The sequence below is a fragment of the Podarcis erhardii genome (assembly GCF_964252035.2).
Source record: "Podarcis erhardii genome assembly, chromosome: 2".
In the NCBI taxonomy this organism is placed as follows: domain Eukaryota; kingdom Metazoa; phylum Chordata; class Lepidosauria; order Squamata; family Lacertidae; genus Podarcis; species Podarcis erhardii.
In genome coordinates, this window is record NC_138498.1 from 114,903,203 (window position 1) to 114,930,304 (window position 27,102).

Below are 27,102 nucleotides of genomic sequence, written 5' to 3' on the forward strand. Positions count from 1 at the left end.
AATGTGTCTCCTTTTTCTAAGTCTCTCTCAGCTCAGCCTCTTCTACCTCACAGGGTTTCTCTGAGGATAAAACAGGATATCACCCTCCTAAAACCCCTGGAGGAAGTGTCATGGGGAATGGATATTATACTGTTGAGTTCCAAACAACACAGGAGCAACAAGAAGTACAATCTTTAATAGAATCAAACATGTTAGCGCATGAAACATATCCCCAAATTCTTTTAGGCCCGTTATGCAAAAGGGTAAGAGGAGGAGATCTCTAAAAATACAGGTAAGTATCTGACTCTTCATTACAAACCACCTTGGTGAAAATGATTTTATACATGGGAATTTGCCACACACATATACCCCCGAATTCTCAGGATTGCCAATGTTTTCTCCTCAGAACTTCTGATAGAGGCTCTTCACTGTCAGAGGGAATTTTGTTACATCAAGGCCCAAAGCCTGCACAGGGGTTACGTCTCTGGGGTCAGCATGCAAAGGCAATGTGGTGCAAGTCAGGAAGACCCCCAAAACGCCCCCCAAGGAACCATACTGCTTGACTGAAGCCAGAGATCTTGACCTTTCTAGAGGTCAGTAAGCAAGGTGGACTTAGAAACTCTTTCCACCATTGCCAAAGGCCGCCCCCCAAATGCTTTCTGTGCCATGGAGACTCTTGTGAGATCTCACACAGTCCCTTCCAACAGTTTTTCCCGGTCTCTCACCCTCTTTCCATTTATTAATTTGTGTTTTGACAAAGGGCTCCAGGCTGAGATCAGGCTGAGTAAGTTGCGCATGAATCTACTCAACTAGCAAACAGGTCTCTTTGCATATGGAGATTTTGCTGAATAGGCTTCCCTGAGTAGCAGCAAATAAAGGGGATTTTGGAACTTCCATCTCCCTGGGCAGTGGAGATCTTGGGGGAGGAAAAGGGAATCTGAGAGCAGGATTGAGGATGAGGAAGGTTTTAAGTGATGCCTGTACATAATTCTGACTTTATTCAGAAAAGATGATGGTATTATCTCTAGAAATATTAAGTCAGAGTTGGAAGCTGGAGAGAGAACTTCACCGAAACAGGAATGTGATTAGGGTTGCTGTTGTTTCCTAAATTATTTTCTTGCACCTCGTGCATCGACAGAAGTAGCTGATTGCCAAGGGAGAGAGAACAGACAGGTTTGGGGACTGGCAGGGGACCCAGTCAATCAGTGTCATTTACAAAGCTGGCCTGAGAAGGGAGAGTTGCATCATGATTGACAGAAGGGATGGCCAATCACAGTTCTGCAAATAAGGTTTCTCCTTAAGTGCCTGTCAGCTCAGCCCTGAAGAGGAGACTGAATATGTCATAATGGCCATGAATATACACTTGTCCGTCTGCACCTTCAGTCAAGAGAGTCTCAGGTTCCCTTTCTCCCTCACGAAAAACAAGGGCTGGAGGGTCTCTCCTGAGAAGGGGGCTGCTGGATATGTGCAGAGGAGGGCTGCCCTATCAGCATCGTAAAAGGACACCCGTCCCCCTTCACAGTTCAGGGCCACTCGGATCCTCTCGGGTTCCTCACTTGGAACAGGGGCCTTAAGGGGGGAGCAGAACTTGTACACACCACCCCACTTCCCCAAACACCAGATCCCTTCCCTAGTATCATAATAGAAACCTCCCTTCCTCTTCACGGAATTTCTGGCAACCCCCACCTGCCATTCTTCCTCTCTTCCCACAGTGACCTCCCAGAAATGTCGGCCTGACGTGAAACCCTCACATCCCAGCACATAGGTATATCTGTCAAATCTCTCAGGGTTGTCTGGCAGGTCTTGACGCACTTCTCCCCTTCGCACACTCTTTCGATCCTCAGACAGGATGAGGCGGGGATGTGCTGTGTCTGGATCCAAAGTTACGTTTTCTATGAAGACAGATGAGGAAAGAGAAGAGAAACGACGTCAACTGGGAAGCTGACTTTTCTTTGGCCACATGACAGAAATAGCATCCCCTCTGAAATGAACAGGGACTCCGTGGCTCTGCATTTGAGACAGGGGTGTTCATCAAGTTCTTAATAATGATTCTTGAAACATTTGCAGTTCTTTCCTTACCCCTAAAGTTGTGATTTGTGGGTTTCCACTTAATTTTATTTTGATTTCAAATGTGATTTTGAACTGTATTTTAACCAATCATTTGATTATGTGTTTTTAATGTATTCTATTTGGTGTTAACCGCCCTGAGCCCAGTCTTGGGTGGGGATGGCCGGGTATAAATAATAATAAAATAATAATAATAATAATAATAATAATAATCAAGGGTTCGAAGTACCGTACTTAACCCACATTATTTACATAGAACCCTTGCAACAACCCTGTATGTTAAGTAAATCTTAGCATGTCCATTTTTCAGCTGGGAGGACTGAGGCTGTATGATTCTCTTTTTCTTCACTGTTACATTTATGGAGTGGAAGAATCATGAGAAGTTCATTTAAAAATTGGTCATTTAATGTGTCAACATAAATAGAAGTTATAAATATTGCAGCTGTTGTATAGAGATTATGATGATGACTGGAATGTAATTGAAATCAATAAGATTTTGGAACACAGCAATAAAGAAAATCATCAATTCTAGCACCTTAAATAAGTTATATAATTTGGCATTTGAATGATTTACATTAGAATTGTATTATAAATTTATATTGTTATAATGAGGCTATTATTATAATTGAAAATTAAAAAGAAAATTGGTCAGGCTGATGGACATTGGAAAGACGATCTGCTCTGCACTCCTCCCCCCTTCTCCTGCCACGTTAAGGAAAGTAAGTCAAGCGATTTCTTTTTAAAGACACATATTTGTACAGCGGCCTTTGGAAATTAAACGTGACATTGGATGTTGCCAGTGCTATTAGTCAATTTTTTCTGTGAAACATGATGGGTTTTTCTAGTTCATTGTTGTATTTATAAGCCTTTATGCATTTTCCTCACTGCTGTTATTTTTCAAATTATATTCCAGGATTCTTTTATACAGTACAAGTAAGAGTTTCGTTTATGCTGCCATCTGCTTCACCATTTCCGGCTCTTACAATTCCCTTTTTGTGGTGTCCAGGATCAGGCCGGACTGGACTTTGTCTTCCCATCGAGCCTTTCCCCCCCAGTCTGTGCTGTAATTCTGTCCTGCTCTTTTAAGTTTACTCAGGTTTCTCTAGTTTAAACAGAGAAGTCATGTCTCCCCTCCAATACAGAAGCTGAGGGAAGACCCCCATCTTGCAGGGAAGCCGGACCCTTGGAGTTCACACTCAGGCAGCCCCCAGCTCCCTCCGCTGACACCAGAACCCATTCACCCTCTAGCCCCCAAAGGTTGTTGCAGCCATTTTCTGAGCTATTTGTGTTCATGCATCTCCCACTTTTACACCTTACTCTTACATAAAAGGGGTGGGGATCCTGTATGGCTCAAAGGGATATTTCCCCCTCATGTGCCAGGAGCCTATGGCTTCACACCACCCCTGTGTCTTATTGAGATTCGGCACAGAAAAGCCAGCCATCCTGGGCTGGGGGCTTCCTAAGAGTCTGCAGGATCAGGCCAAGAGCCCCTCTAGCCCAGCAGGCTGCTCTCACGGAACAGATGCCTCTGGGAAATATGGGGAAATAAGGCATGGACGGAAGAGCTGCAGTGGCCTGGTCTTTTGAGAAGTGGATCCCATCTCTCCTGAATTTGTGCCCGGGGAAATGGCTGGGAAAACCCAGCCAGATGGGCAGGGTATAAATTATTATTATTATTATTATTATTATTATTATTATTATTATTATTAAATGTACCTTTTCGCAGCTGAAGTCCATATTCCACAGTGTCTGGAAGAGAAAAGGGAACAGAGATTTAGCATCACACCTTCATTCAGATAACAAACCTTGCAAGAACAATATGAGTTCCTGGTATTGTGGACTACAAGTCCCATTATCCCTAACCACTGGACACGCCAGCTGGAGATTGTGTGAATTGCAGTTAAAACTATCTGAAACTCACCATACTGGCTATCCCTGCATAACCAGGGCAGGGGTGATGTCAAGGTTCAGGCCTGCCCAAATCTTGGGAGGAGGAGCAGGACCCCCAGATGATCTCCCCATCAGCAACAAGGTCCAGACATCCACGTTCCATGATGGGAGGCCTCAACCCCAGTCCCTTCTGCTCCTGGCTGTCTCTTGGACAGCCCCTCCCTCCTTCTGCCTTCCTTACATCAATCTCAGGACTAAAGGAACAGGAGAAATGCCTAAAAATCTATAGGTGAGGCTACTTGGGAAACGGTTGACATGTGTGAAAGCACCCAAAGCCTGGCTGAGAGATGTGAAGAGGTCAAGTACAACTTTTTACAAGTACTTTACAAGTACAACTCGCAACTTAAGGAAGGGTTACATTCCTGGGGATTGTGCATAAAGGCAAATTGAGCAAAGTCAGAAAAACCCCAGAATCACGCCTGCCATCTGAGATCTCAAGACGGCCCCATGAGATTTCGCAGGAGCCTCTCAGAGCCCAATAAGCATGGCAGAGGTCTTAAAAGCAATTTGTGTGGTGGCTAAACCCTTCATGGCAAGAGCTTTTAAGCCCTTTACCCTGCTGACCGGAATCTGAGAGGCTCCCCCAGATGGGGCCTCATCCCATCTAGAAGTGCGGCTTCTAGATGTTGAAAGAGAATAAATAAATAAACCTATTTTCCTGGCTTGGCTAATATTCCCTATGACCTGCAGCTTGTTGTGAACACTTCTAAACAATCGTTTCAGCCCTTCTTTACTAACCTCTGAATTTCTTCATGACTCCCTCCAGGAAGGGATTCATATCACAGAAGTCCCAGATCCTCCACTTCAGAGCAGGAGGAAAAGCCACAGGAGGATCCTCTAAGTTCTCCTTCTCCTGAGACCTGGGAGGAGAAAAACAAAGTCAAGCCACCATCCTTCCAAAGCAAGGAGCTTTCTGACAAGGCAGGGGTCTCATCCTGATGATAAAGGCACCATGAAATATCATGAAGACTTGGGAGCAGGGTTTTTCCAATGGCAAAAAGAAGCATCTAGCTGACGTGTGGATCTAGAAAGCATCTAAGAAGTTGAAGGAAAACCGAAAGACACCTGCTTCCAAAATATACTGAAGGAAATATATGAATATGAGATTGAAGGTAAAGAAGCTGATGTATACAAATTAACTTTTTGGAAGAAAAGTGAACAGTAATGGGTCTTTTCGCAGAGATTTTAGGACTACATCAGTTTTAGTGAAGCATTTCAAGTGATTAATGGCAAAACAAAATAGATCTGGTATGTACATTTCTGAAATATAAGGAAGTGCAGAATGCTTTAGAATGGCTTTTGCAATTAGCATTATAAATGTATTGTAAAGGTAAAGATATTTACAAGCACCTTTGGAATGTCCCCCCCTTTTTCTGTCGATTGCAGAGTAAATGAATCCATCACAGAGAAGGGCCTTCAGAAATATGCAATGGGAACGGCTTCCTGTCTGTGTTTGTAGCTACAAACTACCACAAAAATGTGTCCCTACTTTTGTCTGTGATTTTGTGAAATGGACGGTGGAGTCCTAAGCTATCTCTGGAAGGAGGAACTGGAGAGTGAGTTTCTCACCTGTTAAACAAGAATGTTCCTAGCATCATAATAAGGCAGGGGTTTTCTTAAAGCAGCAGATTTCCATCACTTACCTCTGCAAGAAGCTTCTGATATCCTGGAAGGAAGGAAAGAAAAAGATATCAGTGGAGCCATTTCTGCAGAGAGCCCTGCGGTCAGTTATAAATACTAAGCAGCTGAAGCAGAGAGAGGTTAGCCAAGCACAAAACAAAAGAACCCCAATAAAATACACAGTGCCACATAGTTTTGGAATAACCATCAAATGGCAAAAGTCAGTATCAACTAACATGGATAAGTCACACAGCCAAAACATAACAAAAGAAGGCAGACTACCTAAAACATTCTTTGAACTTACTGACAACATGGACTTGATCGATATCTGGAGAACAAAGAACCCCCTAGGAAGAGAGGGAACTTTTTTTCTGAAGCCCAACTGACTTGGACAAGAATCGACCAAATTTGGACAACTAGAGGCCTGGCACCTAAGATAAAAAAGTGGAAATCTGCCCAAAGACCTGCTCCGACCATAGTGCTGTAAAGATGGATATGAGACTAACTCCAACCGGCTCCTTCAGATGGAGGATGAATGACAACTTGTTTAGAGATCAGGAGATTATTAAAAAGGCCCAAAAAGCTTTGAAGGACTATTTTGAGATTAACCTGAACACTACGGTGGAAAAAAGAACTGTCTGGGATGCAAGCAAGGCGGTTATGAGGGGGTTTCTGATACAACAGAACACTATAAGGAAAAAAGCACAGAATGAGAAAAAAAGACAAGATTTTGGAGAAAATTAAAGAAGGTGAGAAGAAATTAAGATCTAAACCGAAATCAAAGGAGATTCTAAGAGAAATTAAACTTTATCAAGCGCAATATTCAAAACTGATAAATCAGGAAGTGGAATGGAAAATCAAGCTAATGAAACAGAGATCCTTTGAATCAGCAAATAAATGTGGAAAGCTGCTAGCATGGCAGCTGAAAAAGAGACAAAAATTGAACACGGTAACAAATTTAGAAATTGAAGGAAGAAATATTCAGAACCCAGTGGAAATTAGAAAGTGCTTCCAGAGATACTTCAAGCAATTATATACACAAGGGCCACAAGACGAATCGGAGATAGAACAATTTTTAAAGAAGAATGGTTTACCAAGGTTGTCTCTGCGAAACAGAACTATCCTGAATCACAAAATAACACAACAAGAGATTGAAGAAGCCATTCAGAACATGCAATTGGGCAAATCTCCAGGACCAGATGGTCTCACCTCCAAGTATTACAAGACATTGAAAGACTATTTGATGCACCCACTAATGGAGGTTTGCAATGAAATTATGGAAGGGAAGAAGGCACCAGAGTCGTGGAAAGAGGCCTTCATCACATTGATACCTAAACTAGAAACCGAAAAGACACAACTCAAGAATTACCGCCCCATCTCCCTCCTGAATGTGGATTACAAAATATTTGCAGACATTTTAGCAAGCAGATTTTAAAAAGTCTTAAATGAAGTGATCCATAAGGACCAAGCAGGCTTTCTCCCAGGTAGACATTTGTTTGCAAACACAAGAAACATTATTGATATTTTGGAACTCTTGCAGACAAATATCAACACAAAAGCAGTTTTGATATTTATAGACGCGGAGAAAGCCTTTGACAATATCTCTTGGAAGTTTATGAAGAAAAACTTGGAAGGAATGGGAGTGGGGCGGGGGTTTGAGAATGGGATAGAGGCAATTTATTCGGAGCAGAAGGCAAAACTGATAGTGAACAATGTGGTGACAGAAGAGTTTAATATTGAAAAAGGAACACGACAAGGTTGTCCTATTTCCCCTTTGTTATTTATATCGGTCCTGGAAGTGCTCTTAAATATGATCAGAGGAGACCGGTTGGTGGAGGGTATTCAGGTCGGAGCAAAACAATATAAACTTAAAGCATTTGCAGATGACCTAGTATTGACCTTACAGGAGCCAGAGCCCAGCACCAAAAGGGTACTGCAATTGATTTATGAGTTTGGTCGGGTGGCGGGATTTAAACTTAACAAGCAAAAAACAAGCAAAAACAAGCAAAAAAAGGTTTTGGAAAAAAATATGACCCCTTCAGAATCAGAAAGGTTTCAGAAAGAGACAGAATTAAATGTGGTTAAAAAAGTAAAATACCTAGGGGTAAGCATAACAGACAAAAACAGGAACTTATTCAAAGATAATTATGAAAAATGTTGGTCTGAAATTAAAAGGGATCTAGAAATCTGGTCAAGATTGAAACTTTCCTTGTCAGGACGTATTGCTGCTATTAAGATGAATGTATTGCCAAAAATGTTGTTTTTGTTTCAAACTCTACAGATTGTGGACAAAATGGGGTGTTTTGAGAAGTGGCAGAGAGATATTTCTAAATTTGTCTGGCAGGGCAAAAAGCCCAGAATTAAGTTTAAGATATTAACTGATGCTAAAGAAAGAGGGGGCTTTGCCCTGCCAGACTTAAAGCTGTACTATGAATCAGCAGCTTTCTGCTGGTTGAAGGACTGGCTACTTCTTGAAAACACGGATGTTTTAGATTTGGAAGGATTCAACAATGCTTTTGGATGGCATGCATATTTGTGGTATGACAAGGTTAAAATACACAAGGCCTTTAAGAACCATGTTGTCAGAAAAGCAGTATTCAATGTCTGGATAAAATATAAAGACTTACTGGAAAACAAAACCCCAAGGTGGCTATCACCAATGGAGGCTAAGGCCCCGAAAAGACTCAATATGGAGGCCAAATGGCCGAAATATTGGGAAATAATACAAAAAAGATGGAGATAATTGGAGGTTGCAGAGTATGGAGAAAATAAAAGATAAAGTGCGAGATTGGCTACATTATGCTCAGATTAAAGAAGTTTTTAAGTCGGATAAAAAGATAGGATTCCAGGTGGAAAAATCAAAGTTAGAAACAGAACTGTTAGAACCCAGCTCCAAGATACTTTCAAGAATGTATAACTTGCTGCTAAAATGGAATACACAGGATGAAACGGTTAAAACAGCTATGATAAAATGGGCACAGGACATAGGGCACAACATCATGTTTGCTGACTGGGAAAAGTTATGGACTACAGGTCTGAGATTTACCGCATGTAATGCCTTGAAGGAAAATATTATGAAAATGATATACAGGTGGTACATGACCCCAGTCAAGCTTGCAAAGATATACCATTTGCCTGATAATAAATGTTGGAAGTGTAAAGAAGCTGAAGGAACATTCTTTCACCTCTGGTGGTCCTGTCCTAGAGTGAAGGCTTTCTGGGAAATGATATATAATGAGCTGAAAAAGGTATTTAAGTATACCTTCCTTAAGAAACCAGAGGCCTTCCTTTTGGGCATTGTTGACCAGAGTGTGCAAAAGAAGGACCGAACCTTTTTTATGTATGCCACAACAGCAGCAAGGATACTAATCGCTAAAAGCTGGAAAACTCAAGATCTGCCCACATTGGAAGAATGGCAGATGCAACTGATGGACTATATGGAATTGGCAGAGATGACTGGCAGAATCCGAGACCTGGGAGAAGAATTGGTGGAGGAGGATTGGAAGAAATTTAAGGACTATTTACAAAAATACTGTAAACTGTATGAATGTTAAGAAAGATGTAAGATCCGCAATAAGATGGTTCCAACAAATTAGTAACAAAGAATATAAATTTAAATGTGATTGAAAGAAAAGACAAATTTTGGATGAACAATATGCTAGAATTAGGTTTTTTTTGTTTGTTTTTTTAAAAAGAGTGATTTAAATTCTAAGATTTGAGATTCAATATTGGATAATTACATGATATAAACTGAACTAAGTGAATAATTTGCTAGAAAAATCTATGTGTTTAGAAAGCAGGAACAAGAGATGTGAGGAAGTCCAAAGATGTGAATGAAACGTGGTTAATGAGAAAGATCATGTTATCTATGTTGATTTTTGTTTTATAAAATTAATAAATATTATTATAAAAAACAAAAAACAAATGGCAAAAGTCAGCCACTCCAGTGATGATGAATAAATGGTCCCTTTCTTCTCTTTTGACCAAGACACCCAAACACCTGAGAGATTCAATCCTGCAGTGCATGCTGGTTCCGTGTTCACCTGCGACCAGTCGGTTCACTGATTTGTACATCCCACACCTAATCATATCCTATGAACCACCCTGAGACTTGTGGGTATTGGGTGGTGCACAAACTTATTTAAAATAATAATACAGTAATAATAATAATAATAATAATAATAACAACAACAACAACAACAACAACAACAGGTCACCCGCTCTCTGGCTGGACCCAAGACAGCATCTGAATGAAAAGGTGATGCCCTTTGATCTCCCATCGCCCTGACTGACGCAGAGGAAATTAACCCTGGAAAGTAAGACCAGAAGAGAAAGCGAAACTGTGGAAATGAAGGTGCTTTTAAGACTAGAATACATCAGGAAAAAGAAGAAATAGCTGGAAGATTAATATCTCACACAGGAAACTTACTGGACATAAACGCCTCTTTGCAAACATAAAGGTTAGTACGTGTGTAACAATGAATGAAGGTCAAGAAACCCATGGCTGTCAAATCAGAGACTAAGATCAGAATGATGATAATTGGATTAATCAAGATTATGAAAGCAGTAAGAAATAAGATCATTTGCATCCTGAAATCCAGAACATGGGAAGTCATCCAAAAATGTTTTAATTTGGCTTATGAATTGGTTGTTGTTGTTTTTTAATTGGCCTGAGGTTTGATATAGCAGGGCCCTGCTTGCCAACCCTGGGGGCTCAGGGGTGACGATGTGAACAAAATATTGGGGGGGGGAGCAGATAAGCCACGCCCCACATAATCAATTACAAGATGCAGTACACACACTCCACTTCAAAAGAAATGTCCATTAGTTTTTTTGGGGGGCTGGCCTCCTCAAATATTTTATTGGGGCGTGCAAGGGACCTCAGCCCCTCAGAGTTGGCTCCTTTGCCAGGGCTGACACCTTTTCCCATTCATGTACTGCTTCCTTCTTTTACAACAGTATTTTTATGTGTGGGACAACTAAGAAATGCTTGTAGTCTGAAGCAGCACACTCCACCCTCTCGCATCAGGATGAGGTCTGACCTGCAGGAGTTCACTCGCTGGTTCCTGAAGCTTCTCCTCCATCTCCCGGATGAGGCTGTCAAGAGAGGAGACTTCCCTGGAGAGTCTGGCCACCTGCTCCTCCCTTTGGGCTGCAATCTCCTTCTCCACCTCTTCCATCTGGGCCAAAAGAAGTTTCTCCTGTTCTTCCAGAAACTGGTGCATCTGCCTGATCTCAGCCACCATCTTTCCCTTCTCTGCTTCCATTTGCTTCTGCAGCAGCAAAAACAGAAAAAGGAAGAGAACGTATCAGGAATATAGTCTAATGTTGCAGGATGAAGAGACCAGTTATCAGAATTCACTTGGAAGGGCAAGTCTGCCACTTTAGAGAGATCTCTCCAGCAGGAAGAGTTTCATAAAAATCTACAAGCCCACTCCCTCCTTCAAATGGTCTTTTAATGCCCTGTGGGGGATCAGGCTGTTCAAAAAGAAATCTCTTTCTGTATTTCATATTCATTTCCCCAGATTTTGATTTAAGACTACAGCACTTTTTCACCTTCAAGTAACAGTGATGCTTACAAGCAGGTCTTGGCTTTCCTTTTCTGCATCTGCTTTAAACATCAGAATGTTCTTTCTCTCCTTCCTCACATTGTCTAGGCAGCTGCTGATCCGATCCTGAAAAGAAAAGAAAATTCCAAATGGGTTGCATTTCTCTATCGTTTCTTGGCATTTTAGTATACATAATAACAGGCAACTGAATCCTATGCTTGCTCCCTGCCCCACATTCCTGGCTCCTTCCGGAGGTTCCCCTTCATTCCTGCCACCTGCCTTGCCCCACCTTCCAGTTCTAGGAGCTTTCACTGGGAGCTGCTTCCAGAGGAAGAACTGTGGGGAGTGACTCCAATATGCTGCAGGGGGAGATAGAAGGAAATTAATCCCTCAAAAAAAAGAACTGTTTATTGAACAGTTTCCAGAAGTTTTAAGTTTCACAAGGCTGCACAAATGCTCCTGCTAGAGGGGGTGGGGAGAATGCATTATTTCAAGAGTATCGGCATCATTCCTGCACTGACAGAAGTACTGTTTTTGGGGGACAGGGGGCGGGTGGGTGTGGAGGACTCCCTGGTCCTGAATGGGGTAACTGTGTCCCTGAAGGACCAGGTGCGCAGCCTGGGAGTCATTTTGGATTCACAGCTGTCCATGGAGGCGCAAGTCAATTCTATGTCCAGGGCAGCTGTCTAACAGCTCCACCAGGTATGCAGGCTGAGACCCTACCTGCCCGCAGACTGTCTCGCCAGAGTGGTGCATGCTCTGGTTATCTCCCGCTTGGACTACTGCAATGCGCTGTGGAGCTACCTTTGAAGGTAACCCAGAAACTACAACTAATTCAGAATGCGGCAGCTAGACTGGTGACTGGGGGCGGCCACCGAGACCACATAACTCCAGTCTTGAAAGAACTACATTGGCTCCCAGTACGTTTCCGAGCACAATTCTAAGTGTTGGGGTTGACCTTTAAAGCCTTAAATGGCCTCGGCCCAGTATACCTGAAGGAGTGTCTGTCATCCCTGTTGGAGCCACTGTTGGTGTCACCTCAAATTGGTGGAATCAGTACTCTCTACCACTGATGAATTTCTCGATTTATGACCAGTCAGATGTTGGACTCCCTGCCACATTTGTCTAGTATCATGATTTCTCAGATGGTCCTCAATTTTTCCTCTGTGCTCCACCCTCTTCAAGTTCACTCTTTCTATACCATACAATACCCGGTCCCCAGTTCTAAAAGCAGAGTTTCTGGCCTTCAATAACCTCCTAACCTCTCCCGTCATCCAGGGCTTCCTATTCAGATACAACTTAACATACTTTTCCTTGGTGACATTTGCTGCGCAGAATCTAATATAATCCGTTGATGTAGAAGTTTCTAGATCTTGATGGTCGAACATATTCCAGTCAGTCTCCTGGAAACAGTCCTGCAGCTGCTGAGAGGCTCCCTCAGACCACACCGTAACCATCTGTGTTTGTATCTGGCCTTGTTTCCTGACGGGTGTGTATACTGGTGTCAGAAGCAGGGACACATGATCTGAACCACCGAGGTGCGCCAAGGTCTTGACCTCATATGCCCGTCTAATGTTCGTATACAGCTTGTCAAGAATATTTTCTCCCCTTGTTACACACTTAATGTGCTGATGGGATTTTCGGAGTACAGCCCTCACATGTGTGTGATTGAAGTCCCCCGCAATAATGTGCACTGCCTCCGGGTATCTCCTCAATTTAGCATTGATGTTTTCATGCATACTACTCATGGCCCTGCATGCATTTGCAGTTAACACCATTGTTGTAAATTCCCGGTGAAGATAGAAAGGTCTGCATTTAATCGTCAGAAATTCCACATCCGGAGAACAGTAGGTATCCAACTTGACAGGGTCCGTACACCAGTTTTGATTTACAAACACACACACACACACACACACACACACACCCCTTGCCAGAATCCTGTGTCCTGTCCCACATTGTAAAACCTTGTAATTCAACAGCTGTGTCCAGAATAGCTTACATTACACTTATACCGAAAACAGAGACTGAAAAGACACAGTTCAAGAATTACTGCCACATATCGTTACTTAATGTGGATTACAAAATTTTTGCAGATATTTTGGCTCAAAAATTTAAAAAGGTGTTAGTAGAAGAAATTCATAACGACCAAGCGGGCTTTCTCCCGGGCAGACATTTGTCTGACAACATGAGGAATATAATTAATATTCTAGAAAAAGTACAAGTGAATATCAATACTAAGGCAGTCTTGATATTTGTGGATGCAGAGAAAGCCTTTGACAACATTTCTTGGAGTTTTATGAAGAAGAATCTACAGGGGATGGGGGTAGGTCAAGGTTTTGAAAATGGTATAGGTGCAATTTATTCAGAACAAAGGGCAAAATTAATTGTGAACAATGTAGTGACAGAAGAATTTAAGATTGAGAAAGGGACACAACAAGGTTGCCCAATTTCTCCATTGCTCTTTATATCGGTCCTTGAGGTTTTGTTAAATATGATTAGAAAGGACCAAGAGGTTAAAGGTATACAAGTGGGAGCTAAACAGTACAAACTGAAAGCATTTGCTGATGACTTAGTATTGACTTTACAGGAGCCAGAATCTAGTACTAAAAGGGTATTGGAACTGATTCAAGAATTCGGACAGGTAGCAGGTTTTAAGTTGAACAAGATGAAAACTAAGGTTTTAGAGAAAAACTTAACTGTGAATGAGAGAGAGAAGTTTCAGGAGGAGACAGGACTAATATTGGTTAAGAAAGTGAAATATTTAAGGGTTAACATGACTGCTAAAAATGTGAATTTATTTAAGGATAATTATGAAAAATGTTGGATAGAAGTGAAAAAGGATTTAGAAATATGGACAAATTGGAAGTTATCATTGTTAGGCCGAATTGCTGTGATAAAAATGAATGTGTTGCCAAGGATGTTGTTTTTGTTTCAAACATTGCAAATTTTGGATAAGATGGATTGTTTCAAGAAGTGGCAGAAAGATATTTCCAGATTTGTTTGGCAGGGCAAGAAGCCTCGAATAAAATTTAAGATATTAACTGATGCCAAAGAAAGAGGTGGATTTGCCCTGCCAGACCTTAAACTTTATTATGAATCAGCTGCTTTTTGCTGGCTGAGAGAATGGCTGCTTCTTGAAAACACTGACATGTTGGATTTTGAAAGCTTCAATAATGCATTTGGCTGGCATGCATATTTGTGGTACGATAAGGTAAAAGCACATAAAGCGTTTAAAAATCATATTGTTAGAAAAGCATTGTTTAATGTTTGGATAAGATATAAGGATTTGTGAGAAAAGAAAACCCCAAGATGGTTGTCACCAATGGAAGCGAAGGCACAGAAAAAACTCGGCCAAATGGCCGAAATATTGGGAAATTCTGGAACAAGATGGAGACAAAATAAAACTGCAGAGCTTTGAAAAATTGAAAAACAAAGTGCGAGATTGGCTCCATTATTACCAAATAATGGAGGCATACAATTTGGACAAAAAAGTTGGTTTCCAGGTGGAGAAATCAAAATTGGAAACAGAATTGTTAGATTCAAAAATTAAGAATTTGTCAAGAATGTATAACTTGCTGTTGAAATGGAACACTCAGGACGAAATGGTGAAATCAGCTATGATTAAATGGGCACAAGACATTGGACAGAACATAATGATGGCTGACTGGGAACAGTTATTGACCACAGGTATGAAATTCATGGCATGTAATGCCCTAAGAGAAAATTTGATGAAAATGATTTATAGGTGGTACATGACACCAGTCAAGCTTGCAAAAATTTATCATTTGCCCAAAAACAAATGTTGGAAATGCAATGAGACTGAAGGTACATTCTTTCACCTTTGGTGGACATGCCCAAGGATTAAGACATTCTGGGAGATGATTTATAACGAAATGAAAAAGGTATTTAAATATACCTTCCTGAAGAAACCAGAGGCCTTTCTCCTGGGCATGGCTGGCCAATTGGTGCCAAAGAAGGACAGAACTTTTTTTATGTATGCAACAACAGCAGCAAGAATACTCATTGTGAAGTATTGGAAGACACAAGATTTACCCACCCGGGAAGAATGGCAGATGAAGTTGATGGACTATATGGAACTGGCGGAAATGACTGGCAGAATCCGAGACCAGGGAGAAGAGTCGGTGGGAGAAGACTGGAAAAAGTTTAAAGACTATTTACAGAAATACTGTAAAATCAATGAATGTTAGAAAAATGTTGGAATGAAGTTATAAGGCTTTAGTAGAAATGTTGTAAGGAATAGATTATTAGAGTATTAAAGGAAAAAATAAGGTTAGAATATGTTAAGATAATTATAGGATAGAAAACGAGGAAGATGGAAAGGAATTGCTGAAACAATTAACAGAAGTAGAATACAAAAAGGGAGGTGTGAGGAGGTCGTTGAAATAAGTGAATGAAAGATAAGATATTGAAATTGTTTGATGTGTTTTAAATTCTTTTTGTTTTGTTTTGTTAGTTTAATGTGTTAGTGTTATGTAGTGCTTTTGTATTGTATTGTATTGTTTATTTTTTTTGTAGTGTTTAAATTGTTGGAAAAGTAATTAATATTATTTTTTTTTTTAAAAAAAGAATAGCTGAATTTAACCACGTCTCTGTGAGTATCAGCAAACAACAATCCCGGATGTCTTCCTCCACTCCTACACGAGTTTGTTTGCCAGTGACCTCACATTAGCATAAAAGTTACTTGGAAGAAGTAGTTTACATGTTGTTTTCTTATCTTTATTCTCTCTTTCATTTGACCTTGTCCTCTACAGCCTCTCTTCTCCTCCTCCTTCTCCTCCAACCCTGGTGAATTATAATTTCTGGAATCTCGCACGCCCGAAGCTGCTCCCACACAGCACAGTTTCTACATCTGTATCTTCTGCTACTTCTGTCCCTATACAACAGCATTTTGTATCAGCTATAAATAATTGGTCCTAACAAACCCTGACTCCCCTCCAGGGAGCTCTCAGCCGCAGCATCTGCACGCGCCGCCATCTTGGATAGGATTCCCAACTACCAGACATTCAGAAGACATCTGAAGGCAGCCCTGTTCAGGGAAGTTTTAAACGTGTGACATTTTAGTGTATTTTTGGCCTTTATGGAAGCTGCCCAGAGTGGCTGGGAAAACCCAGCCAGATGGGCGGGGTACAAATTAATAATAATAATAATAATAATAATAATAATAATAATAATAATTGCATGGGGTTGGACTAGATGATCCTTGGGTCCCTTCCAACTCTAAGATTCTATGATCTTGCGGGCCTGGCTATTCCATCCCCCAAGCAAATCCAGAGCAGAGGCGTAGCATGGGCCAGCCTGGGGGGTGCCTGTCGTCAGCTGTTGCGTCCTTCGCGCAACGTCTTCCATCTGTAGGGCAGATAAGGACTAATAGGCTGGCACCCTGCCAGCCACGCATAGCTTTGGCAAGTCTCACAAAGCAGTGCTGGGCTCGCAGTGTGCTGTGAGACTTGCACCCCTCAAAGCAGGGCAGCATGGGCCACGTTGGCTGGCCAAGCTCCCCACTGCATGGCCAAGCAGGCAGCGCAATGCTCTTAGCCCCAGTTACTGGGGGTCGCTCCACTGGCACAACTTGTCCCCATGGAGTGTGCCATGCCCCGGGCACCAGCAAGGAACTCTCCGCCACTGATCCAGAGTGTTTTCCTACCTTGTACTCCTGGGACGCCTCCTCTATAGGAACCGCCTCGTGGCTTTTGTGCTCCTTGGCTCTGTCACAAACCAGGCAGATGGGGGCTTCATCCTCCTTGCAGAACAGCTTCAGGGGCTCCTGGTGCTTCTCACAAACTCTCCCCTTTCCTTCTGCCTCCTTTTTTCCGCCCAGAAGGCTGAATTTCTGGGTTATTTCCACAACATTTGCCAGCTGCAGGTTTCGCCTGACGCTGCCTTGCTCCACTGTTTTCCTGCACTGAGGGCAGCAAGCCTCTCCCTCGGATTTCCCCCAATACTGGGTCAGGCAGGCTCGGCAGAAGTTGTGCCCGCACTCTGGGATGATCACTGGATCCTGGAAATACTCCAGGCAGATGGAGCAAGTGGCTTCCTCGCAGAGATCCATGACAGGACTCCCAGAAGCAGCCATGGCCACTGCCCCAGGGAGAGAGTGTTGATTTCGTTTTCTCTCCTTTCCGTCTGCAAATGGGCGTGCTTCCTTTCCAGGAAATTCAGACTCAAATGTGTCCAGATCTCTGCTGATATGGAGCTGTGGAGTTAGCTGGAGCAGAGAGCCTCTTCCATGTAGAGGAAATTACCGTATTTTTTGTACCATAACACTCACTTTTTTCCTCCTAGAAAGTAAGGGGAAATGTCTGTGCGTGTTATGGAGGGAATGCCTACGGGTGGCATGCCTATGGATTTTCCTCCTCTAAAAATTACGTGTGTGTTATGGTGGGGTGCGTGTTATAGAGCGAAAAATACGGTAATTTCTGTATTTTAAAAGGAATGCTCTTGGCGGCTGCTCCTTTAAGGAACCATTTCCAGTGAGAGCTGGAGAGAAGTGAGTTTTTGTTTTTCCTAACGTCATGTGAGCCTCAGACTACTTTGAAAACCGATGAATGAATCCTAACTCCATCGTCCCCACAAACTGCTCCACTTCCAGCTCTTAGGCTCGATGTAAAGAGAAGCATCCAACTCTCCATCACGGTGCTTATTTTTAGTGAGTTTGGACAAAATCGCCAGCCTCACTGATAACACGCAGTCCTTGATCTAACACCATTGTCTCACACCCATCTTTAACTGATGAATGAGTGGGAAAGGACCTAAAGAGAGGCAAATGCTTTTAATATTTATGGGTAGAGACTGGGTCATTTTGAAAGGTCTGAGAAATAAGATTCTGATTGGCTGGGGGTTCTAGTCTATGGAAGGGGGGGGACAAGTGAGAGTGGGGACAAAGCACATGGGTTTTCTAGTCAGAACAGATTTAGTTGACCCCATGATCCATCATATGAAAGAATGTTTAAAATCTGGGTAGATATAATATATGCATTTGCAGTACTGAATCTGGGAGCAAGCCGTTGTGTCGAATGCTGCCTTTACACTGTCTGGGCAGAGAATCTTTCCTCCTGAGTAACCAATAAATGAAATCTAGGTGTCTGATCATAGGGATTTCTACCTTGAGCTTCCTTACCTGGGGAAGCCTCCTGCAGGCCAGAGTGTGGGCTTTCTAGGCAGGGTGGCCTTGAAGCTCTGCCACATCCCTTTTTGGGGGAAGTTTGGCTTTGTGCCCCAAGAGCATTTCTCAGCAAAAGCTTATCTGGCAGTCCTGCTGAAGCCAAGAGCTGGCTCAGTCATTGTCTTGAGGGCTGTTTGCACACACGCGTTTTCATCACATGCTTCCTCAGTGCTCAATGTCTGGCAGCTTAACACGCAAACTGACTGCACAGGGAAGCATGGAGTCAAGGGTGGTGTGCAAGTGGCTCTTGTGGCGACTGATTCATCACAAGCCTCCATGAGACGCTGCCGTCGTCCAGTGAGGGACAGACCTCTGTGAAGCAGCTTGAAGTACCTGGGTTTCCTTTAAGGCTGTGGCTCTAAGCGTATTTATTTGGGAACAAGTTCCATTGCAGAAAGGGGACAGTCCACGCCAATGTGTTTGGAGGGTGGGGCAAATAGTTCCAATATCTTAATGTTCCCACTTGAATTAATTGTGAATTGGGCAGGTGAGTTTTTAACCAAAGCTGGCAATCTGTTGAAAGTGCTGTGTGTGTGTGTGTGTGTGTGTGTGTGTGTGTGTGTGAGTGTGTGAGTGTGTGTGTGAGAGAGAGAGAGGGAGAGAGAGCGCGCGCGCTGCATTGATGTGCCGTTGGGTCACTAGACATGGGAACTATAATGTCTACTGCACATGCATGAGATGAGAATGAATTCGCAGTAGGTTCCTGTGGAATGCCCTCCCATCAGATATAAGATAAACAACTTGCCCTACAATCCCTAACAAAAATGCTTCTTTTTTTTTACAAATGTCATTTAAAACATTATTTTCCAATTCATTATATATCATTTTCTAAATTTTTTTAACTTCTCTACATTCCCACCACATGTGATAAAAAAGTCAATTAATGAGTTATTTGAAATTCGACAGATCACTCTCCTTCCCAGGCCAAGAGGGAAAGTGGCGAACACAGGATATTTATTGAGTCAGTGTGATTTTTGCAGTTGCTGTTGAAATTGCAAAACAATGAAGCACAGGACAGAGCAATGGAGAACTTCTGAAACAACAATGGGATATTAGCACCGCCCAAGGCGGAAAAGATAGACATAATATTTTACAAGGACAGAAAAAGACATCACAGACATCAATTCTTGCATGCAGGGGACCACCTAAATTATATAGTTCCAGTTACAGATAGGTAGCCGTGTTGGTCTGCCATAGTCAAAACAAAATAAAAAAAAAATAATATAAAAAATATAAATAAATAAATAAATAAATAAATAATATAAAATAAATAAATAATATAAAAATATATAATAATATTATTACTGCTACTGGAAGGATTTTTTTTTTTGTTTTGACTAAATTATTTTGTTTTGACTAAATTATATAGTTTGGCATCTGAATGATTGGTGTTAAAAATTGTATTATAATTTAGCATTGTTATAATGAGGCTGTTATTGGATTATTGTAACTAAAAACTAATAAAAATCATTCAAAATAAAATTGTTCAAAATGTAATGATAATAATTATAATCGTAATTGGAAATTTGGTGATGAGTATCTGCTTGTCTGCCTCTACACTCAGAGACTGTCAGGTGAGCTTTGGCAGACACATAAAACAAGGGCTGGAGGGTCTCTCCTGAGAAGGAGGCTGCCGAGAATGAGTGGAGGAGGACCGCTCTATCAGCATCGTAAAAACACACCCGTCCCCCTTCACAGTTCAGGGCCACTCGGATCCTCTCAGGCTCATCACCTGGAACAAGGGCCTTACAGGGAGAGCAGAACTTGTACACACCGCCCCACTTTCCCAAACCCCAGATCCCTTCTGTAGGATCAAAAGAGAAATCGCCCTTCCTCTTCACAGACTTTCTAGCCACCCCCACCCTCCATTCTTCCTCTCTTCCCACAGTGACCTCCCAGAAATGTCTGCCTGATGTGAAACCTTCACATCCCAGCACATAGGTAAGTGTGTCAAATCTCTCAGGGTTGTCTGGCAGGTCTTGACGCACTTCCCCCGTCTCACACTCTTACGATCCTCAGACAGGGTGAGACAGGGATGTGCTGTGTCTGGATCCAAAGTTACGTTTTCTGTGGGGGCAGAGGAGGAAAGAGAAGATAAACAACGTCAACTGGGAAGCTGACATTTCTTTAGACAGAAATGTAATTCCCTCTGAAATGAACAGGGACTTTGTTAACTGTATTCGGGACTAGGATGCTCCACAAGTTCTTAATAATACTTCTTGAAACATCTGTGTGGTTTTGGGGGAGTTGTGTCATCAAAAGGCACCCTCCTATTTTCTGGTAATGAAAGCACTCTGCACAGAAACCTTACACAAACCATGTAAGTAAGGTCAACTTTATTATGCCCATTTTTCAGATGGGAGGACTGAGGCTGAGAGTGGCCTCTTTACTCATCAAAGCAGGGACTCCCTGATTCACAGCTCAATCTTTTCCCTCACACGACACACTATGCTTCAAATGGCAGGTAAATCTGGCAGCAGGTCACAGCAGAGAACACACCCTTCTTATGACAACCACCCAAGTTCAGTTATGTATTTAAAGGATGTTTTACCCCACCTTTCCAGGCAGTTTATAAAAAGGAAAAACACTGACACCCATAAAACTGTCTCTATGCTCTGCTGATTATGTTTTTTTAAAAAAATAATTTTTATTAATTTTACAACATAAACAAAAAACAAACAAACATAACACGACTTCCCCATACCTCCCCTTCACTGCATTCTTGTTTTAAAATTTTTTTAGCAATCCTTCATCCATTTTTATATTTAATTCTCTTTAAAATTTTCTTAAGCTTAAGTTTTAACAGCTGTAATTCTTTATATCCAATCCCTTGACATCTTAACATTCCGAAATTTTACAACAATTTTTAAGATAGATTTTGAATTTTTTCCAGTCTTCTTCCACTGTCTCTCTCCTCTGCTGATTATGAAAGCAATTAGTCTCCCATGATCCTCTATGTGTGAAATGACCTTCTTGGGGCTCCGAGAGCGAATCAGGGGGGCTCTGTTTTGATGAGCAGATGTCTGGTTAAGTGGCTGAGATTGGACATATTGGGGAGAAAGTCATGGAAGCTCCCTGTCCCTAAGAGGGTTGCTGAATTTCCCTCATCCTGTTGCAACTAAATCGTAAAAGCCTGGCACCTGAGGCCTGGGCTGTGCAGCCCCCACCTCCCTGCCATTGACATCAGTACCTCTTCAACGTCTAGCCCTCAAAAGTTGTCATGGCCATTTTCTGAGCTATTTCTGCTCGTGCACCAGTTTGTCCCCCACTTTTGCTCCCTTAAACCTTACTCTTAACCAACTCTCTTAAATTGAGCATTAGAGGGTCTTGCGTTGGTGTTGACCTTTTAAAGCCCTAAACGGCCTCTGCCCAGTATACCTGAAGGAGCGTCTCCACCCCCATCGTGCTGCCCGGATGCTGAGGTCCAACGCCAAGGGCCTTCTGGTGGTTCCCTCATTGTCAGAAGCAAAGCTATAGGGAACCAGGCAGAGGGCCTTCTTGGTAGTGGCACCCGCCCTGTGGAACACCCTAACATTAAATGTCAAAGAAATAAATAACTACCTAACATTTAGAAGACATCTGAAGGCAGGCCTGTTCAGGGAAGTTTTTAATGTGTGACATTTTAATGTATTTTTAATCTTTGTTGGAAGCCGCCCAGAGTGGCTGGGGAAACCCAGGCAGATTGGCAGGGTACAAATTATTATTATTGCGTGCCTCAAAGGGATATTTCCCCCTCGTGTGCAGAGACCATTGGGCTTCACACCACCCTTGTACCTCAGTGAGATTCAACACAGAAAATCCCGCTGCCTTGGGCTGCGTGCTCCCTCTACCTTCCCCCCAAGCACCTGCTTTCACACAACCATATTTCACTTCCACTCCCTTGCATGGCTGGTCTGTTCAGGACAGGAGGGCAGGAGGAAAGATTTTCCCACAGAACTTGCGTGGTGTTGAGTCTGGGAGTCAGAGCAGAAGAGCGTCAGGGGAGTCTGAAGAGCTAGTGGAGACCCCCTTCAAAGGCTTGGCAAAGTGCCCAGGTGCCTTTTAATTGTTATTCTGAAGATTTATGGCTAAATGGTTAAGAAATAGCTGGAAGGTGACCAGGGGAATGTCTTTCTTCCCTCACCAAATTCTAGCTAAAGACAACGTTATCCAGATGTCTGTGCATGAAGGAAAACTGTAGTTTGAGTCTACGGCAGAGGAGGAGACAGAAGGAGGGGAGTTTTGGCACTGTCAGTTTACAGCATTTAGTTGTGCTGGCTGCCTCTCTCTCTATTTGTCAAACAGTGGACTTGCCTGTGGGGAATGTTGAAGCTCTGCCCATCTTATTGATATTGATAAACTCAAATAGGACAAAAATGCATTAGCTTTGATATCCTTCAAAAGATCATTTGCTAGGCAAAAACACTGGCTGATTGAGCACAATGACAATAATCCACCAACAGCATACAAATCAATATGGCTAACCTGATCCAAAACACCCACCCACCCCACTCACACACAAAAACAAAGATCACCACAGCCAACCACAAATGAACAACCACAGCCTAGGCCAACCCCAACCTCTCTTACCACCAAAGGAACACAAGTGAACAGCAGAGAAGCCGCACAAGCAATGCTGACACCAAACCCTACATACATTAAGCATAATAGAAACATCGCCCCCCGCCCCCCCCGCCCCTCCACCCCTTATTTCCCCCTAATGTCTCAACAAATGAAACTGATTTGTAAATATGTTACATGGAAAAAATATGAGACATTACACATATTTCTATAAAACAAGAAAATATTTAATTTAAAAAATGTGAAAAAAATAGGATACCTGCTCTCTCACTGACATGGCAGATACGGCTGAGACTCCCTTCTCTCCTGGTGGTGGGATTCCCACAAATAAAGGGATGGGCAGACTTCAGACTTGAGGGATTTGCTTTCATTTCTAATCCGAATGCTGAGATCCAGAAATGGACCCAGGTGCAAAATATGAGTTTATGCAGGGAAGCCCCTGAAATTTGCCCCTCACTCAAACGGGATTGACTCCTCCTGCAGACATTCAGGGTCGACACAGGAAGGTCTGAAGAGGAGCTACAACATAGAGAGGAGCTTTGCAGGGAGGGCTTTCAAGCACATCTCTGAAGGGACCTTTGTTAAGATTTCAAATGTCATGGCGAATGGATATTAATACTGTTGAGTTTGAAACACCACAGGAGCAACAAGAAGTACAATCTTTAATAGAATCAAACACGTTAGCACAGGAAACATGTCCCAAATACTTTCAGGCCCGTTACACAAAAGGATAAGAAGAGGTTATCTCTAAAAAAAATACAGATAAGTATCTGATTGTTTGCTACAAAGCATCTTGGAGAAAATAATTGTATACATAGGAATTTACCCCTCCACCCCACCCCCCCAGAAATCCAGTCTAGATTGTCACTGTTCTCTCCTCAGAACGTCTGACAGAGGCTCTTCACTGTCAGAGGGGATTTTGTTACATTGAGGTCCAAAACCTGCACGGGGGGGGGGGGTACATTTCTGGGGTCAGCATGTGAAGGCAATATAGCTTAAGTCAGGAAGACCCCCAAAAATGCCCCCTAAGCAACCATTCCACTTGTCTGAAGCCAGAGATCTTGACCTTCCTAGAGGCCAGCAAGCAAGGTGGACTTAGAAACTCTTTCCCCCACTGCCAAAGCCCCATTGCTTTCTGGGCTCTAAAGACTTTTCTGGGATTTCAGAGTCCCTTCTAACAGTTTTTCCTCATCTCTAGCCCTCTTTCTATTTAATAATTTGTGTTTTGAGGATTGGCTCCAGGCTGTGAATTTTGCGCTGACTGTACTGAACTCACAAAAAGGAGATTTTGCTGAATTGCGACCTAAGCTTCCCTGAGTAGTAGCAAAGAAGGGATTTTGGAACTTCCATCTCCCTGGCCAGTGGAGGTATTGGAGGATGAAAGGGAATCAGAGTTCAGGATTGAGGATGAGGAACGTTTTAAGTGATGCTTGTGCATAATTCTGATGTTATTCAGAAAAGATGATGGTATTGTCTATAGAAAACTTGTCAGAGAGAGAACTACATCGAAACAGGAATGTGTGTGTGTGGGGGGGGGGGTTGCTGTTGTTTCCTAAATCATTTTCTTGCTTCTTTCCTCCTTTGCACCTCCTGCACTGACACAAATAGCCGATTCCCAAGGGAGAGAGAACAGGCAAGTTTGGGGACTGACAGGGGACCCAATCCATCAGTGTCATTTACAAAGCTGGCCTGAGAAGGGAGAGTTGCATCATGATTGACACAAGGGATGGCCAATCACAGTTCTGCAAATAAGGTTTCTTCTCAAGTGCCTGTCAGCTCAGTCCTGAAGAGGAGACTGAATATGTCATAATGACAGTGAATATATACTTGCCTGTCTGCACCTTCGGTCAATAGAGTCTCAGGTTCCCTTTCTCCCTCACGAAAAAGTAGGGCTGGAGGGTCTCTCCTGAGAAGGGGGCTGCTGGGAATGTGCAGAGGAGGGCTGCTGTATCCGCATTGTAAAAGGACACCCGTCCCGCTTCACAGTTCAGGGCCACTCGGATCCTCTCAGGCTCCTCACTTGGAACAGGGGCCTCAAGGGGGGAGCAGAACTTGTACACACCATCCCACTTCCCCAAACCCCAGATCCCGTCCGTAGTATCAAAAGACACAACACCCTTCCTCTTCACAGACTTTCTGGCCACCCCCACCCCCCACCCCTCCTCTTTTCCCACAATGACTTCCCAGAAATGTCTGCCTGATGTAAAACCTTCACATCCCAGCACATCGCCATCTGTGTCAAATCTCTCAGGGTTGTCTGGCAGGTCTTGACACTCTTCTCCCTCTCTCACACTCTTTCGATCCTCAGACAGGATGAGGTAGGGATTTGCTGTGTCTGGATCCAAAGTTATGTTTTCTGCGGGGGCAGAGGAGGAAAGAGAAGAGAAACGACGTCAACGGGGAAGCTGACTTTTCTTTAGGCACATGACAGAAATAGCATCCGCTCTGAAATGAACAGGGACTCCAGGGCTCTGCATTCAAGACAGGGGTGTTCATCAAGTTCTTGAAACATTTGTAGATCTTTCAAGAGTTCAAAGCACTTAACACACATTACAGTGGTACCTTGGGTTAAGTACTTAATTCGTTCCGGAGGTTCATTCTTAACCTGAAGCACCACTTTAGCTAATGGGGCTTCCTCACCGGAGCACGATTTCTGTTCTCATCCTGAAGCAAAGTTCTTAACCTGAAGCACTATTTCTGGGTTAGCGGAGTCTGTAACCTGAAGCGTATGTAACCTGAGGTACCACTGTAATAATAATAATAATAATAATAATAATAATAATAATAATAATAATAATGTACCTTTTTGCAGCTGAAGTCCATATTCCACAGTGTCTGGAAGAGAAAGAGGAACAGAGATTTAGCATCACACCATCATTCAGATAACAAACCTGGAATGAACAATATGAGCTCATGAGATTGTAGCCAGTGTGACTTCTTGATATTGAAAAAGAATAAACTAATAAACCTTCCATTTTCCTGGCATGGCTTATATGTATGATCAGAACCCTGCCATGAACACTTCTAAACAGCCAGTATAAAATACTTTCAGCCCTTCTTTACTACCTCTGAACTGCTGCATGACACCCTCCAGGAAGGGATTTATATCTCCGAAATCCCAGATCCTCCACTTCAGAGCAGGAGGAAAAGCCACAGGAGGATCCTCTAAGTTCTCCTTCTCCTGAGACCTGGGAGGAGAAAAACAAAGTCAAGCCAACATCCTTCCAATGCAAGGAGCTTTCTGACAAGGCAGGTGTCTCATCCTGATGATAAAGGCATAATGAAGACTTGGGAGCAGGGTTTTCCTATGGAAAGAATGTGGTTGATGTGTGGATCTAGAGAACACCTAACGAGTTGAAGGAAAACTGAAATGTACTGAAGGAAATATAGGAATATGAGATTGAAGGTAAAGAAGCTGATATATGCAAATTATTTTTTTTTAGAAAAGTGAGCAATACTGGGTCCTTAGGCAGAGATTTTAGGACTACTCCAGTTTTAATGAAGCTTTAATGAGTAGAACAAAACAGATTTGGTATATGCATTTCTGAATTATAAGGAAGTGCAGAATGATTTAGAATGGCTTTTGCCATTAACATTACAGTTGTACCTCAGTTTATGAACTATTAACAAACTATTCGGTTTACAAACTCCAGTTTTAGTGAAGAATTTCAAGTGATTAATGAGCAAAACAAAATAGGTCTGGTATGTGCATTTCTGAAATATAAGGAAGTTCAGAATGCTTTAGAATGGCTTTTGCAGTTAACATTATAAATGTATTTTAGCACAGTGGGTATATTTTAAAAATAGAGAAGATATTTGAAGAAATTAAAGCAGTATTTTCTAAACATGGAAGATTCTCAAAATTCATGAGTGTTTGAATATGTTGCTGGTGTTTGGGGGAGAAGGCTCTCAGCGGCTGCTCTTCACGATGGCTGGGTCAAAGGCAGTGGTGCCTCTGAAACCACAGGAGGGGAGTGTCCTCTGGGGCTCAGATCCTGCCCATCGGTTTCCCACTGGCATCTGGTTAATCATTGTGAAAACAGGATGCTGGACGAGATGGTCCACTGGCCTGATCCAGCAGGGCCCTTTCTCACATTCTTATGTCTGAAGAAGAACCAGCAGGAGCCTGAAATACACTGGATATTTAAGGGACGCGAGTGGCGCTGTGGTCTAAACCACTGAGCCTCTTGGACT

General features: G+C 42.5%; 1 protein-coding gene across 1 annotated transcript in view; it reads right to left on the reverse strand.

The window, feature by feature from the left end:
* Nucleotides 1–1,362: 1,362 nt before the first annotated feature.
* LOC309335194 (uncharacterized protein) overlaps nt 1,363–27,102 on the reverse strand; it is a gene marked incomplete at its 3' end in the record, with an annotated part of 34,033 nt that continues 8,293 nt past the window's right edge. The window contains 11 exon segments of the mRNA XM_081850068.1: nt 1,363–1,871; nt 3,763–3,795; nt 4,735–4,856; nt 5,640–5,662; nt 10,659–10,889; nt 11,196–11,291; nt 16,831–17,412; nt 19,851–20,344; nt 20,347–20,415; nt 25,711–25,743; nt 25,975–26,096. Of these exon segments, the coding sequence (XP_081706194.1) occupies nt 1,363–1,871; nt 3,763–3,795; nt 4,735–4,856; nt 5,640–5,662; nt 10,659–10,889; nt 11,196–11,291; nt 16,831–17,412; nt 19,851–20,344; nt 20,347–20,415; nt 25,711–25,743; nt 25,975–26,096 (2,314 nt within the window).